Source organism: Rissa tridactyla, chromosome Z, assembly GCF_028500815.1.
Source record: "Rissa tridactyla isolate bRisTri1 chromosome Z, bRisTri1.patW.cur.20221130, whole genome shotgun sequence".
In the NCBI taxonomy this organism is placed as follows: Eukaryota; Metazoa; Chordata; class Aves; order Charadriiformes; family Laridae; genus Rissa; species Rissa tridactyla.
In genome coordinates, this window is record NC_071497.1 from 9,479,650 (window position 1) to 9,496,408 (window position 16,759).

Below are 16,759 nucleotides of genomic sequence, written 5' to 3' on the forward strand. Positions count from 1 at the left end.
GATCTTGAAGCCTGAACCCTTCTAGAACTGGTATTTTAAAGCACAGGTAACAGCAGAGCAGATTAGGTTATGTTACAAATTGTTTTTGATACAAAAACATAAAATATCCCCTTATTAGCATCAAGAAGGCATCCAAGTTTAGTCTCATTACAAAAATGGTACCAGCATTTTTACTAAAACAATATAGATCCTGTATGTATTTAGTTTTGGTTCTGTTCTTGATAAACAGTTGTGTGACAGTTACCAAACCCCAATTATGGTTCATTGAACCTCAGTACAAATCGCATGCATCACAAGTACATAAATAGATCTTAATGACCCAATATCAAAAATACGTAACTATACATGAACTCAGGTATACTAAAAATCAATCTGTTCATGAAAATTCACACTTAATACATCAATTCTCCCTGAAAGTAAAGGTGGCTACTAAGAGGTGGCAAAAGCAGTAGACAGGAGCAGAAAAGATATTGCAGAATTCTGGTCTGACTTATTGCTACATGTAGATTACATCAAGGGTAATCTGTTTTTTATTAATCCTTTAAAGGTCAAATTGTATCAGGACTTCTGAACACAGACTAAAGAAAAAAAACCAGCATTTATAAAAATAGCATCCATTTAATTTAGATAAATCCTTATAAATACAAGAAAAGAAATCAGTTGTTCTATAAAAAAAAATTAATTCAGAGCATATGTTCCTGAAGCACCAGCATAATACTCATGTTAAGGACTTCAACTACAACATCTTCATAAACAAACCTGCAAAATTCTTCCCTGTGCTGACCATAACAAGTGTCAGAAGGTGTGCACTTATAACTGACACATGAAGTTTGCAGTCAGCTACAGATCTTGTATTTGAATCTCAAATGGCAAGAAAACAGTTTTGTGCCAGCTTCTACTTCAGTGTTTTAGCTCATTTGCACATGCAAAGCACATGCTTCAGACAGAAATTAGATCTAACCACAGCAATTTTCAGTAACACATTTATCTGAATTTAAGAGGCAAGATAGTATGGCTTAAAGTTACACTACATATAGAAAATGCTACAGCTGTGTAAAGAGGTAACAAAACCTGCCCTCTTCTGCACCAGTATTAAGTGTAAACTTTCAGAACTTTAGGAAACATTACAAACTACAATTCTTTTGTGGTAGAGTAACCAGAAAGGACTTGAGGGTTTTAAAAAACAGCCTGAAAATCTATTAAAACATAACAGGTTTAGTAAGTTCAACATTTTTAGTGTTTGTAGCATTACAACTTTGGTGTTCAGATCTAGCAAATCAGTATATTGCCTGTAATCAGCCTCATCAAAACAGATGTTCTATAATGAAAAATATTAATTCCATTTTCAATGGTAGACTTGTGGGATCTGACATCCCACCGTGAATCACAGGAATCAGAGCACTGTCCAATTCATTCAGATAGTTCTGTGGAAGAAGGTGACCTCCAGATCCGGCTAAGTACTCAACCTAGAAGGAAAACACATTAATGTTGATACTAACATTTTTTTTATCAACACAACAGCGCAAAAGTGTAGTATCTTGGTAAAACAGTATTTCAGCTAGCATGAAGTAACAAAATAACATTCAAACACTGGGAGCTGGATGGTCTTTGAAGCCAACCATGAATGATTAGGCTTGCCATCAAGAAGCATGCAACATTCCGCATAGGTTTACAGGGACACGCATCCTCTGTTTCCCACACTGCTTCAGTCCGATACCCAGGAGTGATCTGATTGTGTCCTAGTATCACAGTTGCTATTAATTTCAAAATATACTACTGAAAACTGGATTTTCAGGACTGTATTTCCAGCTTCTCTCAAAAAAAGCTGAGGAAGTGTAACACAGAACACCTTCAGAGGCAAGGAACTGAACTGTTCTACAGTTTTGTGATCTTTTGAGGGGCATCGCATGCTGGAAAGCCTTGCCTTCCCTCTCTTCCACTGTCAGCTGGGTAGACCTGTCCTTTTCTGCTGTACGGATTTTGATGCAAATATCCCTTACGGAACTATATTAAGGAGCAAAACCAGCAGTAATTCGAGAAACGCCTCAGAAAATTAGCCCTACGATTCTCTAAATTGACTCACCTTGGAGGCAGATGACTGCCAGAGAGAGTTAGAACCAGGGAAGGACTGCCAGCTTACTGCAAGCAGCTACTAGGGAATTTGGGCAGAATAGGGACTATTCCTTTCAAGAAAAACTAGTCATTAAGACAGTTTCTTCATGAAATTCCATCCTCAGTCTGGATCTGGGGTAGGGCAAAAAAACTAAAAGCTTTCAAAAAGAGATCCAAGGTCTTTAAAAGAAAGAGATTTCAGTTGGAGTGTCTGCAATAAAAATTGAAAGATTACCATATCTGAGTCAACAGAAACTCTTAGGCCTATTTTATTCATCCCATTATTTTTCAAGGTTTTAAGGTGTCGGCAAAGAGCAGTACTGCAGGCGATAGCAATCTCTTTAGCAAACTGGTGAGGAACAGGACTGGATAGTTCACGGTCCTTTAGAAAATAGTATACCTGAAATTATAGAAAGGATAAGGACAGTCAGCAGCCTGGTTGTATTGAAAAATAAGGAAAAGAATAGTTGAGTACACACACAATGCAGAACAGAGCAAGCTATAATGCTTGTTTGCCGGCAAAAGTATTCTAGTATTTCATATACTCAATCAAAATACTTAAGTGGCCGTGAGAATATCTGGAGTATATCTTTATAGAGTTATCAATGCTAAGAGGCTTTTAGTCTTTTTCAGATGAGAAAAATGAAAAGCATGTAAACTTATCAAAGAGCTACTGAGAACATTCTGCCTATCAGTATGGCTGTACATCAAGTAAGTTAGTTTCTTTAGCAGTATCACTTAGTATGATCACTTTACCACTTAATTGTTCTAAAAGTAACAAAAAGACTCAAGAACAATGTAGTTTACTAACTTCGGTACACTTCATAACTCTTCCCTCTCTTTCAAAGTCTCTGCCTTGTGGTACTTTTTCACTCTGTGTTCCTTCCATTGATTTTCCATCGATTGGGCTTAAAGTTCTATGGAACATAATGTTATGGTTAATAATTACAACAAGGTTTTATGATTTAGATTGAATAACTTGTATGAAATAACATTTACCCCTCCTTAAATGCTATTTGAACAGCTTTACAAGAAAATGTAATACAAGACTTGTACCCATGAAAATACAGATGCTACAAAAAGAAATATCCTGAACAGAAAACAAACAACACTTAATAAAAACCTAACCTTACAGGTTTAAGAAGCTATAAACCACCTTCGGTAAAGACACTGTTTGTTGTAACTGGTCAGAGAAGCCACAGAAAATGGTATACCAAGTCAAATGCATGGTGTGAGAAACAACTTAAGATGAGACAAGTTCTGAGTTAGTACAATTTAAGTTTGAAACTACATAAACAAGCATTCAAATCACGACCAATAAAGATGTCTTGCACCTCCTTTAGCTTTGTTGAATGCTGGCATTCCAAGCAGTGAATGGCCAAGGGCAGTTCTACGCACTTCCAACATCCCCCTGACAAAGAACCTTAAACAGATTAATTGCATCCCCACACAAACTCATTACTGATTTGATAGAGGACTTTCAAAGGGAAGCGAGGATTCATGCACTTTTCCTGTCAACTTTTGAACAGAGAAAACTGTATTAAATTTTGGTGAACTACAAGCAAAATTGTTCTGTTGGTGACATCTAGAGGATTGCAGGTAGTTTACTGTTCTATCCCCTTTCAAGTTTTAGTATCAAGTACTTTCTTTCAATAAAAATACCCTTAGATTAATTTCAAGAAATTAAAGGCGGATATTTGAAAATTGGGAACAAGAATTCTCCAAGATGTTTTGCTTTGGTAATATGTTTACCTTTTGTTTGTTTTCTCTTCATTTTCTACCCAGCAAATATCTACGTATTCTTTTACGTCTCCTGTATCCGTTTTGCCACAAGTTATTTTAAAGTCCTTCTTGTCTCTTAATGCCTGACGTAGGTTTTCCATTGTTTCTGGTGTTATTTGTACCATTAATCCATCTAGAAGAAAACCAGTTAAAATTCCAACTTATCTACAGAAAGAGTAGCACAGCTTTTTAGTAGAATCTTGGCTTAAATTCTAGTGGGACCAACCCTCTCCTACAGCTCGTTAATAAAGGCACATCAAATGGACTCCACCACCCAACTACACCATTAAGTGTTACATGAAAGAGGAAGTAATGAAAACCTTTCTTGTCAACAGAACTAAGACTGAAAGATCAATCTTTGATTAATCTTAGAAGTTTTTTTGCATGTATGTGGTAATATATGTATTTCATGAATACGGCAACGAAAACAGTTCCAGATGTAGGCAGCTGTAAAGGAAAGTCAAAGAGACTTGCACTGACTAAAGCAAAATATGTTAAAAAAAAACAACTTAGTATCTTTTAGGTGAACTAGCACGTATTTTCCATACAGCATTTGTTTGCAATAGTTTTTATACAAAGTTAAAAATCCTGAAAAGACAAAGTTTAGCTTACTGAGAATAAAGATCCTGCACAAGACTGCTTCTATTTTTATTTTTTTTAAAATTTTTTTCTAAAATTCTTACCTTCAACTATACTGGATTTAGCTAAAAATCCTGAAGATGTTTTTAAGGCTCCATTAAACACCACAAAACTTGCACCCGTAACTAGAAAAAGTAGGAACAAAGTGAGTACCACTCCATATCACTCAAGTTTGTCATTACTAACATTTAATTTGCATTCCCTTTCAAAAAGGCAGGCAAAAAAAGGTACTGCTACACTGAAAGTGCTAATAGAAATTCCTTACTGGCAGGACTGTATGAAACATAACTCTCTAAAGAGAGAAGAATTTTTTCCAATCAGACCTTGGCAAAAAAGACCAGCTTTGTTAACTTATTTTCTGAATACATACAATATCCTTTTAAGGTACTGGTGGCAAGCCAACACAGGCAAGCCAGAAAAGCTCCATGTACAAAAAGGACAAATAGTTGAAGAAACAGTGGTATAGGTTTTTAGACATGCCGCTCAACTGTTAAATTTAATTTATTTACAGAAGATATTCCTGAAGTTTTAGATAATTTTCAGAGGTACTAAAAGCAACTGGAAGCAAAGACAACATAAGTGAATTTCCATGCACACAGTGCTTCAAACAAGAACATGCTAAGTAGTTATGCTTAATGAAGCACAGAACAACATTTCAAGTTGACACTAGAGGTGGTAAGAGTACACACATATCAATCTGGGATTCCCCCCAGACTAATAGGCCTTTTTGAGAAGCATGCTTTATGAGCCCAGACACACTGCCACGCTGCACAGCTGTATTACTTTCAGAACCTAAAGGGTACCCTCTACACTCTTCTCTGCACAGGTGGTTGCTATCAGTTTGCTAGGTGTTGCTCACTGTTACTGTATTTCTATACACTCGGTTATTGAGACTATTTGTTTACGTGCGTAAATACATTGCCCAATTCACATGAATATTAAATTTAGATTTTGAAATATGTAAAGAATCTGTCTGAAAATATAAGTTATATTAATAACATTCTGGAAACAAGGAGGAAAAAAGTATTAATCTCCCTTTAATGTGACATTTGTAAAAGGTAGCTAAGTGTTGACATAAACCAGCAACATTTTATTTTCCATTTAGAGTCACAGAATCTTCATGGTTGGAAAGGACCTTTGAAATTGAGTCCAACCATACACACACAAAAAAACCCCTACAATCTCTGCCACTAGAGCATGCCCTGAAGTGCCACATCTAGACATTTCTTAAACACCTCTAGGGACGGTGACTCAACCACCTCCCTGGGCAGGCTGTTCCAGTGCCTGACCACTCTTTCAGTAGAGTAATCCTTCCTAATATCTAATCTAAACCTCCCCTGCCGCAGCTTCACACCATTTCCTCTGGTCCTGTCATTATTCACTTGGGAGAAGAGGCCAACACCCACCTCTCTCCAATCTCCTTTCAGGTAGTTGTGGAGGGCAGTGAGGTCTGCCATCAGCCTCCTCTTCTCCAAGCTAAACATGCCCAGCTCCCTCAGCCTCTCCTCATATGCCCTGGTCTCCAGACCCCTCACCAGCCTGGTAGCTCTCCTCTGGACACGCTCCAGCACTTCAATGTCCCTCTTGTACAGAGGGGCCCAGAACTGAACACTGCACTCGAGGTGAGGCCTCACCAGTGCCGAGTACAGAAGCAATTTAAATTGCTTTGCTGCTTGAATGCTGAACTTTTTGTCTCAACCACTTACTGGGAATACAGATTTTTCCTTACAGCCTAAAAGCAAACTAATTTCTCCAGAAATGTGATTTTTCTCCCTAAGCCAAATTAGACAAGCTTACCTTTCCTGGGATGTCCAGTAGCACTGATTGCTTGTGTGTGATACAGGCCATGCTTATTCTGCACACACACTAAGTGAGAATCTGCTTCAGTATTAAAACTTGCTCCAATACTAATTACATGTTCATTAGAAGAATTTATCACCTTCATTACCTGCCAACACAAAATTTGGCATTAAACTGACAAATCCCACTTCACAATATTCACTTTAAAAACACGACATTAGAAAAATCCATCTCTCAAAGCAAATCCCAAGAATTATTCACATAGTTAATTACAGAGAGTTTGAACAATGCAGTTTACCATGACAGGCTGGACCAACACTAAGCATGATCAAAAATACTACTTCATTTGAGAAGGATAAGTAAGTCTGAGTACCTACCACTGGACAATGCAGAATATCAGCTGTACGGATTTTGTTGGTCTTAAGGCTAAAATACCCATTAAGCCTCATGCAGTTTACTATTCAGGGGATTTTTTTTTGTTAAAGCTGAAGTAAACAAATTATAATAAAAACTACACTGGCAAGAAAGATTTTTTTATTTTCCCCAAGTTTTACGCAAACCACCATCATCAGGAAATGTGTAAGAGAGAATCCTTGAAAAGACATGCTAAAAGATTTTGAAGAAACTGTTGATTTTTGTGCATTTAATAGGTATCCTAAAGCTCAGCTTTTCACTCATCATTATCCACCTTCCAACATACCCAGGAAGAAGGAAATGTGTGTTCAGATAATTCCATGCCCTCCCCCCATCACATGCTTACATCAGTTTGAAGTTCAAAGAGCCTACTGCACAGCAAATAGCAAAGTCATCTAGAGAGCTGATATCAAGTGGAGAATTCACTTGCAGAACTGCCTGGAAACTGATTACAGAATAAAAAAATTACAGCCTCTAAGAACCAGCCCCCCTATCCTTTTTAAAAAAAAAAAGAAAAAAAAAAGAAAAAAAAAAGGAGCTCATGTGAAAGATGTGACTGATATTATATTAAAAATAAAGACTAAAGCAGTGTAGATTAGAAAGCTAATCAAGATCATTTTACTCACCTCATTATACTTCCTTAGGGGTATTTTAATACAGCTTCTACCCATTTCCACATGAACAAACAGGTTGTCTATAGTATGCAAAGTATACTGATAATTTCTAAGGTCCTGTAACAGATGACGTTTTTATGTTAGCGGACAATTAAGTATCACTTTCTTACCTTTTATAACAAATATTATTTAACTAAAGTACTTTACATACATCTCTAACACTTCTAAAGAATAATGACATTAAGGGTTGCTAAAGACTTTTTTCCTGCTATGATGTAGGCGAAGGGTACCTTAGTGAATATATAAACAAATATATAGCACTGACAAGGTAGCTCTATTTACTAGTGGGTTATTTAGACTATGGCTACTTTATGCATTTTAGGATCTTACAGTGTTTTAGGTAATAAAATACTTCAACACCTTCCATCTCTGACAGAAAGGCAAAGCATGGAAGACCGCATATAGCTTTTTTCCAGGCTCACGCTCTGTCTCTTACAGCTCTAACTTCTTGAGCTATAGCCTGAATACGGCACTGTTTCTTATACCTTGCTCTGACAGAAGTTATGATCTATTGTACGATCTATGATACGATCTATCATCTCAGCCACTCCTGCAAAATTTTCCTATTCTGTTTTATTCCAGAAGAACAACATTAGGTGTAAAATGGTCCCATTCACCTTTACTAACGCAGCTAAGAAAGGTTACAGAAGGCTCTTGTCACCAGCTGAGACAGGTAATCACAGCTGTAGCAAGAAGGGTATTTATGAATAGATCTCTGCATCAAAAGATTCAACTGAGCTGGCATTGTTTTAGCAATATGAAGGATACACATCACAGATGGCCTTTGCCTTCATCATTTACCACAACTTCAGTCACTTGTGCGGTACGAGATTTTATATGATCTTTAATTGAGGATTTGCACCGTGTGTAGTTAAAAATGTAATAACTGCAAAATGTTCTTTTTGATATCTTACAAACGCATCCTCCTGCTGCATCAAATAAGGTAGTCCTGCCAAGGAGCACATGCTCCCACTGCCTGCTTGAAGCTACATTACAAACACAGCTATGAAGGAGAATCGGAGTAACTCTAACCCAGCTTCATATAAACTCCACAGAAGTCGCCTTCCTCAAAGTCTGAAGATGCAATTCCACATTGGTACTGGCACTTCACCAGTCAGGCAGGGAGCTGGCTCATGGAATTAAAATGTAAGATTCCTCCATTTAGAAAAAACACACTGTTTTTCAGATGGTGCAACTCTTCTGATTGATACCTTATGTGATGACATGGACATCAACAGCGGCAAAAAGGAAAAGAGGGGCCAAAGACTGCAGTTTCATTTCAGCTGTAACAGTCTCTAGACTTATAAGAGAGGATTTAGCGGTCATGTAAATAATACATGCAATTCTCTCCACAGCCTCACAGCACTTTTCATCACAGCATTAACGGTAAATTCTATCTAAGTATTAGAAGAAGGTTACTGGTCAGGAATACAGGCTTACTGAAGTTTAAATCAAATTATTTGAGTAACAGAGAAAGAACTTCCTCAGTGAATGGCATAAATTCCAGCCCTGACTTACTCTGACAATTCTGCCAAAAATCAAAGTTCTTCACATAAGACAGACTAGTTAATTGTGTTAAGATTATGTTTGTGTGACAAAGTAATTACTGGTACAGTTAGACCACAGCATCTGCCTGTCAACTTTCAGATTCAAAAAAATATTACATTTAAGACTAGAATTCTTGCACCACACCAATGCTTGAAAGAGAAAAATGCAACTGAACAATTATTAACAGCTTGAATGTAAATGTCAGCATTTTCCTTATTCATTTAAAGCCATTTCTTAATACCAGAACTAATGCATAACGATGTAATGTGAAAGACACAGCTTTCCTGACTCACATATAAATACTCTTTGGTAAGGAAGTTTCAAGTCAGGTATGAAGAACAAAGATATCAGCCCTTTGCGAAAAATAACTCTTTCAAGAATAGTTTTGAGGATATTTTATACAATCTAAATTACAACACGAAAAGAGAATGAAACATTTACTCACAACAAGCAGATTCATAATTGTGTGTCCTATCTCTCCAAACAGTGGCTTCCGGTGCCTGAAACTTACTACAGGAGTTGGATATGCTAAGATGAAGGAAGGAAAAAAGAAAAGGTCACGTTTACCTATCAACAACTGTAAGATTTGCTAATCCAAGTATTTATTTTTATTTTCAGCTATAGCCGATGTTTCTTATCTCAGTCTCTGACCAGCCAAAGGAACTACAGCCCCTCTCTGATTCTCTGGTACAGGCTGTCCTTCATCCCACTGCATGGTTTCCCCACCCATGGTTAAATCCTACTGCAATGTCGCTGCATAGAGTCACTCTCCTGCAGCAGTAATTTTGTGTCAGAGACTTGTTGCTGCTTTGGTATGCTTTGACAGCTATGTTTCTTGCAACAGGTGATCTGGGCAGCAACATCGTGGGTTTAGTCTTTGGGTGACCAGCTGTGGGAGGGGTTGCAAGGCTTTGTAGTTGCTTGAATAAGAATACCATACAGGTTAACATCTGCTTCTTTGTTAGTGCTGCAATACAAAGTGAAGTACCACTTCGTACAGATAAGCAAGAATAGAGTGAGTGAGGATGTTCATACAAAGTAACATGCTTTAAAGTCCCATGGCTGCAATGGGAAACACAGGCAGATGGAAACTAGGGAAGACAATGAAAGGCAGGAGACCACCGGATACAGTATGAAGCTGTTTGAAAACAAGACAGGTAACACAGCAAAGTCAGGACTGTTAGGCCAAAGATGCAAAATTGGTTAAAAAAAAAAAAAAAAAAAAGACAAGTAGTTTGTTAGGAGAAAGAAGAATGACAAAGAAGCTACCACCCACGTCAACATGCAGTCAGAAGCCTGGCCAGTAGAAATCTGCTATTGACTCAGGAAATCCATGAACAAGTGACTGATACGTATTTATGGACTGGAAGCTTCTAGAATAGTAGGCTTATTTAGCAAAAATGCATTGAAGTGAGGAAAGCTGTCTATGACCCCTTTTTTAATTGCATTCCACTTAAGTAACTGCTGCATGCTGCACCTTATCTGAACTCCTGCTCTCTAGATCATAAGCAGCAGTGCAACAGGAAACAAATCAGCACCGATATCACTGAAGTAAATGCCTGCGTTACTCAGGTAAGTACACGAGCAACTCTACAAGGCATTTAGGACAGTATCTGCTTTCAGGTCTTGCTCAAGCTAGCTTTATCTGCTCTTCAAGGCAATGGGAATCTGCATAAACGCTTTCGTTTGGTGAGGCTGGAGCAGAGTCAGCATACACCTTGTTGTCAGAGTGCAAAATTCTCCCATTCAGCCTGCAGCAGACTGTGGAAGATAATTCCCACAAGGATGCTGTGTCACTGCACAACCTGTGGCGGTGCACGTTTACATGCTCCCCATCCACTTCACTTGGAAAGCATGCGTCCTGCATTTTTACAGGCCTAGAGACTTCGAATGTATTAATAAGTTATCCTTATAAGTAACGAATACCTTTATCCATTTGATGAAGCGGTAATATTTTGCCCATATACTAAATTTCAGTAATTTAATTCAAAAAACCAACTTGTGAGAGTTGTATATGGGGCTTCTGAACTTCCCTTCAAACTTTTCTCCTATGACAACAGAAGTCAGACATTTTGAGTTTACTACTGTCAGTTCTGCTTTCTTATCTTTCTCATAATCTAAGAATACAATCAAGGGACTCCAATAACACAATGTAAATCCCAAGTGTCTTAATAGGTGGCTTCCTATGTATGAAACTTCAGCATTACACAGGTGCAATACAAAATACTGCAAAGATGATTTCAAATATTTTGCTTGTCTAGAAACCTTTCATTTTCCAAAGGGAATTTTACACTCATACAGCTATTTAAAGCATTAAAACTTACCCCCATATTCTGCTCCCAATCTCAACATTAAACGGATTGGAAAAACTTTCACCCAGGGAATTTCCATTTTATGGATAAGAATGCCATAAAGAAAAGGGTTATCTGGTAGAATCTGATCATCAAGTTTCTGAAAAATTGGTGAAACAAACAGGAATCCTCCATGTTCTTTGCTACCGAGAAAGTATTCAGTAAAAGTAATGTTTTCCATGTTTCTTATTAACCTTCCTGTAGAAAGAGAAACAGAGAGTCTTCACGCATCTGGAGAAGTAACACATCGGTGTCAAGAAAACTACTCTAACCAGTTGTAAGACATACGGTGTATCTCATATCTTCCTGAAAGTCTGACAGACATCTAAACCCATAGACTAAGTGTTCAGTATTTATTAACTGAATTAACTTGTACATGAAACTAGTTTTTTGCAAAGAATACCAAAACCCCTGAAGTGTACAATGTTTTGGCACACACCAATTGATGAACTTCGATTAACAGACCTCAAACACCTATACACACAAGAGTACTGTACTTCTACAAATGAAGTTCCAGATGTCCTAAACCATACACTCAAGAACTTATACCCAGAATCTCTAGTATAGTATGACTGAATAACACCAAAACAAACAGCAAAAACAATGTTTACAGAAGTATATGAAACAAAGAAACTTTTTTTTCCCCTCTTATTTAGAGCCCAAGGCTAACACTGCAAGATTTTTCAACAGAATCATTAGATACCTAACAAATACTTGAAGAAAAATTACATATCAACTTCCAGCTTTATAGATCATCAAGAAGATATTCTAAAGTAAAATTTAGACATTAAAATCACATACCTTTCATTGCATCCTTGTAGATGTCAATAAATAATTTGAATATTTCACTAGGAAAAATCTCTTCATCTGGCAAACACTGCAACAGAATGACAATTTCTGCCTGACCCAAACCATGTAGTCCATTTGTTGAGAAGCACCAGCACTTCTCTGAAGAATCTGTAATTAAAAAGGTGGATACCACAGTAATGTTGTTTCACGGTCAGAAAAAAAGCTGGATTCAGTGGAAAAGATAAGGTGCGCTACTTACAAGTTATTAGCTTGACATTCACAAGCAAGTTTGCATTTAGGATAAAAGTTAATGGATTAGGACTTTCTTCCACAAGAAGCAGAGTGACCTGTTGGTGAGATGGATGTTCTTCCACTAGAGGATCTAAATAAATTAACACCCAATTAAGTTAAACATGTCAGCCAACTACCTAAAACAAGAATTACAGATCAGTGCATATAAAACACTGTCCCATCCTCCTATCTTAAGAGGCTGGTAATTATCCTCATACTTAGAATTACTACAGATCAACCAATGAACAGCTTGCTCACCCTAAGATTCAAGGAACATATAAAAATAAAGCAGTAACTTTCAACAAGGTGCAAACTAGGGCTACCATTCATTTTGTAATTACTGACAAACTGTGTATGCTGTCTCCTCATCCATGTACTGGTACTTTCAGTTATCATCAGTAAGCACAGTCACTACTGTAATGAATTTAAGTCATGAAGTATTCTTTTCATAACATATTGATACTGTTAATAGTGCATGTTCAGTTACCCAACAATCCATTCCAATTTGCAGCAAATAAATGAGGGATCAGAATGGTACTAAAATACAAATTATATACATACAAGTTCATATTTAGAATCTTGCATGAGGTCATTAAATATTAACAAAATTCTCAAATTTTACCTTTTCCTTTTTCACCCACTGCAAGCAAAAGCGGTGGCAGTTTGTCACCGTCAGGAACAAGGCTGATTTCTTTACGAACACAGTTTTCAACACCACACAGTGCTCTGTAACTTGAAGGACTAACAGGCATATCACTTGTAGTCTGATCAACTGAGCCGGAACTAGTCTTCTCAGCCTCTGCAGCAGGAGAACACTCTTTAGTTCCTAGAGTTACAGATTTATAACTGTGTACCACCTCACTCTGGCCTGGAACAGCCTGCTGTGCATCATCTGAACAAGCAGAAGGACATAATTCCTCCAGTCTTGTAGTCGTATCAGTTTCTTCTTTAAGTCTTGGATTTACATCAGTTAATGTGTCATTTTCCTCTGGGTTTGCAGCCTATGAAGAAAAAGAACAACAACAAAAAATCTACACTCTTGTCTCACAACAAGCTAAAATTTCATTACTAGATTCCAGAAGGAAAAAGAGAAAGAAATCTATCACAAATATTGAGAATGCATTTCCTCTAAACAAGGAGGCGGCCACTAAATCTCTCCTGGCTCTTCTTGTTTTTATTTCCATCTTTAGAAGTTACACTAGTCCCTATTTTAGTTGAAGATGCATCATTAATTTATTTATTCAGTAACACAAAATTCTTATCAGAGCACTGCAGATTAGCCATTTTAGCATACAACAGTCCAATGTAAAACAATGAACAATAAACAAGTACCCCTCCAGAAATGTGTTTAGTATTACTGTTTCCCCAACTCATAGCTACCGAACATTGTCATCATTGTAATTTGCCATCACTGGGATCAGCAGTTCAGTTCTGCAAACGTATTTCTATTTCTACACTACATATAAATACCTAAGTCTACTATTTCACAGTCTGATTAATTTCTAGTTTGGAGTCAAACCTATGCTACTCCACCAGCAAAATGGATATGACAAGCTATAAGCACAGGCATATTAGGATATGAGCTGCCATCAAAAACAGCCCAAAAAACCAAATTGAGAGGTGCGCTGTCATCGTTCAAGTATGCTAGACTTGCATCCTATCTCAATAGGGAAGACTTTGCACTGCAACGAGAAAAAAAACCTACAACTCTATGCTTGTCCTGTGACAGTTCTCCCAGTATGCCATCAGCTTCCAGCAATTCTCTTAACAGGAAAACCCTCTTAACACGAAAAAAAAACCAAAACAAAAACCACACACACACCAACCCCCAAAATAACACCCCACAAACACAGACAAAAACATGACTAAATTGGCCTCTAATAGACTTCTTCCCCATGAATTTGCTTGCTGGTGTTTCACATCACTTTATACTTTTGACCTTCATAGCATCCTGTGGCAGCGTGTTCAGGATTATGTGTTACCTAGTAAAATACATCCTTTGCTTCAAAGTGGCAGTATGACGGTTTTGTTTTAGTTTCTGAAGCTTCATAGAAGAACCATCAACTGATTGTTTCCAACTCACTTTGTCCATGCTGCTCTTAATTTCAGACATTGCTCATCTTTTGCAAGGTAAAATATTCTACTCTTTCCTCAAAATGGAAGACAGGCTGTATCTTTTGATTACTATAATGGATAGTGCAAGAACTCTAGGTATATTCAAGCTCTGGGAGCAGCACTGATGCATTTAGTGTCATAATGATTTTCTACTTCACTTTCTCTCCATTACCATCTCTGTTTGCCCCATCCCTGGAAACACTGAAGGTCATGTTGGATGGGGCTCTGAGCCACCTGATCTAGTGGAAGATGTCCCTGTTCACTGCAGGGGGGCTGGACTGGATGACCTTTAAAGGTCCCTTACAACACTAACCATTCTATGATTCTATACCACCCATTTACTTCCCTTTTTAACAACTGCTTAAATATTTTCTTCAGGTTGATCACTGATCATAAATTCTCTTTTCCTGATAAGTGATACAGTAATAAATATAATCTTTTAGCCCAGCCGAAGTCATGCACTCCTTATTCTGCATTTAAGGACATAATGGCATCTGTCATTTTAGCATCCAGTTCACTAGTATCGGGAATTTACCTGCCTTCACTGTCTGAATAATTTTACCATTTTTATCATCCGTGAGTTTGCTGAATAGCATGGAGTCCAGGACAGACAACTGTGGGTCTCAAACCTTTATCACTTAATTTGCACGTTTATGAACTGGAAGGATTTTTTTTTTTAATTTATCTTATTGATGCTTAATTTCTTTTCAAGAGCTCTTGACGAGCTTTTCTAGAAATACAGGTTCATCAACAATATCAGCATTACTCTACCATTCTTTACAGACTAATAGAAGTGAGAAGCACAATCAGCCCTATAAAACAATCTCAGTGCTTTCTTGCTGTTGGTCTGAATGGATCCTCCAGTCTAAAGTTTCTAGGGAAGCCAGATTCACCTGCAGCTTACTGGAGTTTCTCCTTGTTCAAATGAAGTCATATTTACTACTATCTGTTCTTCATGAATTAACAGCGGTTTACATGCTATACACTTGGTAATTGTTCAGAGCCCCCATATACAAATAATAATGATCTGTTTGTTCGCTTTACTAATTTGTTTTGAACACTCCTGAATGCTGTTAGAATCATAGAATTCATGTTACCACTTGACAAAGCGCTTCAGAGCTATATTTTATTTTAAAGAAGCTCCAGCTGAGCAATCTCTCCAAATCTATCCACAGCAAACTTACACCACTTCTTTGGACTCTTATTGTGAAGTGCTGCTAGTTCAACACCACGAGTATGATCTATTACAAAAAAAAGCCAAGCCCCCTCTCAATTCAGTATTAGTTCGCAATAGAAGCAATAAGTAGATTTTGATGCACCCCATGATCTAGTATTCTAGGGCGTTAAACAGCTTCTGGTTAGTCTAATCCAACATGCCAACTACAGCAAGCCACTGGAAAAAAAACCACAAACTTATAGTAGAAGTATGTTGTTAATGACAGGTTTCAGAACTGCGGCTGAGGTTACCATCACAAAAGTAGTTAATCAAAGGCTGTGTATAATAAAAATCATCTTGTTTTGGAAAATCTTCTGCCATACCATTTCTGAAGTTCACACACATCCCAAAACAAGCACAGTTTCCTTTGAAGTAGGGTCTACAAAATGTTTCAACCCAAGGACTTCACAGCCACTCCCCCAAAAAAACCCCCAGAACCAAATATTGGCTTGGATTCTAAAAGCTATGAAGCAAAAGTCGTATTTTGGTATGTAAGGGACGCTACCAATAGCAAAACAAAGGTATTTCAAGAGGTAATTCATGCACCTACATAGACTTCTTAATTCATACCATATGCATCTCTGGCAAGTCAGGGTTTACTGGACTTAAGTCCTGTGATGACCTCTTTGCTCCAGATGAAAGTTTTGTTGTATCTGCCACTTCACCATTTGGCAAAATACCATCTGCAAACCAAACTCTCCTCTGTTCTTTGGGGCACAGACCTAGGGCAGGTTAAGGAAACAACACTGACTTCATATTATTGTACTGGTGTAACAGCTGAAAGGGATAAAAATTAAGCTCCTTCACCCCCCACATACATAATCTGTTTACAAAACAAAGGTAGACAGTTTGACACTAGGCAGTCTCCAGTCAGGCAAATACATGCAAAAAAATCTCATATCACACAATACAAACAGAGAGGACAATGAAATAAAAAAACCAAACATTCACATTTCATAAACACAGACTTAAGACAGAGTTGGCCAAGCTCATACATGGCATCAAAACTGGGAACGAAAAGTAACTTT

General features: G+C 37.5%; 1 protein-coding gene across 7 annotated transcripts in view; it reads right to left on the bottom strand.

Moving 5' to 3' along the window:
* Positions 1–547: 547 nt before the first annotated feature.
* ZFYVE16 (zinc finger FYVE-type containing 16) overlaps positions 548–16,759 on the bottom strand; it is a 33,238-nt gene continuing 17,026 nt past the window's right edge. For 4 of the 7 annotated variants that reach the window (XM_054184562.1, XM_054184559.1, XM_054184560.1 and 1 more), the window contains exons 6-18: positions 16,302–16,453; positions 13,023–13,401; positions 12,369–12,491; positions 12,122–12,277; positions 11,294–11,518; positions 9,415–9,497; positions 7,374–7,478; positions 6,331–6,481; positions 4,578–4,658; positions 3,865–4,027; positions 2,924–3,029; positions 2,348–2,512; positions 548–1,466 (exon numbers count right to left, since the gene is read on the bottom strand). In XM_054184562.1, coding sequence (XP_054040537.1) covers positions 1,305–1,466; positions 2,348–2,512; positions 2,924–3,029; positions 3,865–4,027; positions 4,578–4,658; positions 6,331–6,481; positions 7,374–7,478; positions 9,415–9,497; positions 11,294–11,518; positions 12,122–12,277; positions 12,369–12,491; positions 13,023–13,401; positions 16,302–16,453 — 2,051 coding nt within the window. In that variant the 3' untranslated portion in view covers positions 548–1,304. Of the gene's footprint in view, positions 1,467–2,347; positions 2,513–2,923; positions 3,030–3,864; positions 4,028–4,577; positions 4,659–6,330; positions 6,482–6,515; positions 7,193–7,373; positions 7,479–9,414; positions 9,498–11,293; positions 11,519–12,121; positions 12,278–12,368; positions 12,492–13,022; positions 13,402–16,301; positions 16,454–16,759 lie in introns of those variants that run through there. The other 3 variants (XM_054184564.1, XM_054184563.1, XM_054184565.1) reach the window with 3 other exon arrangements.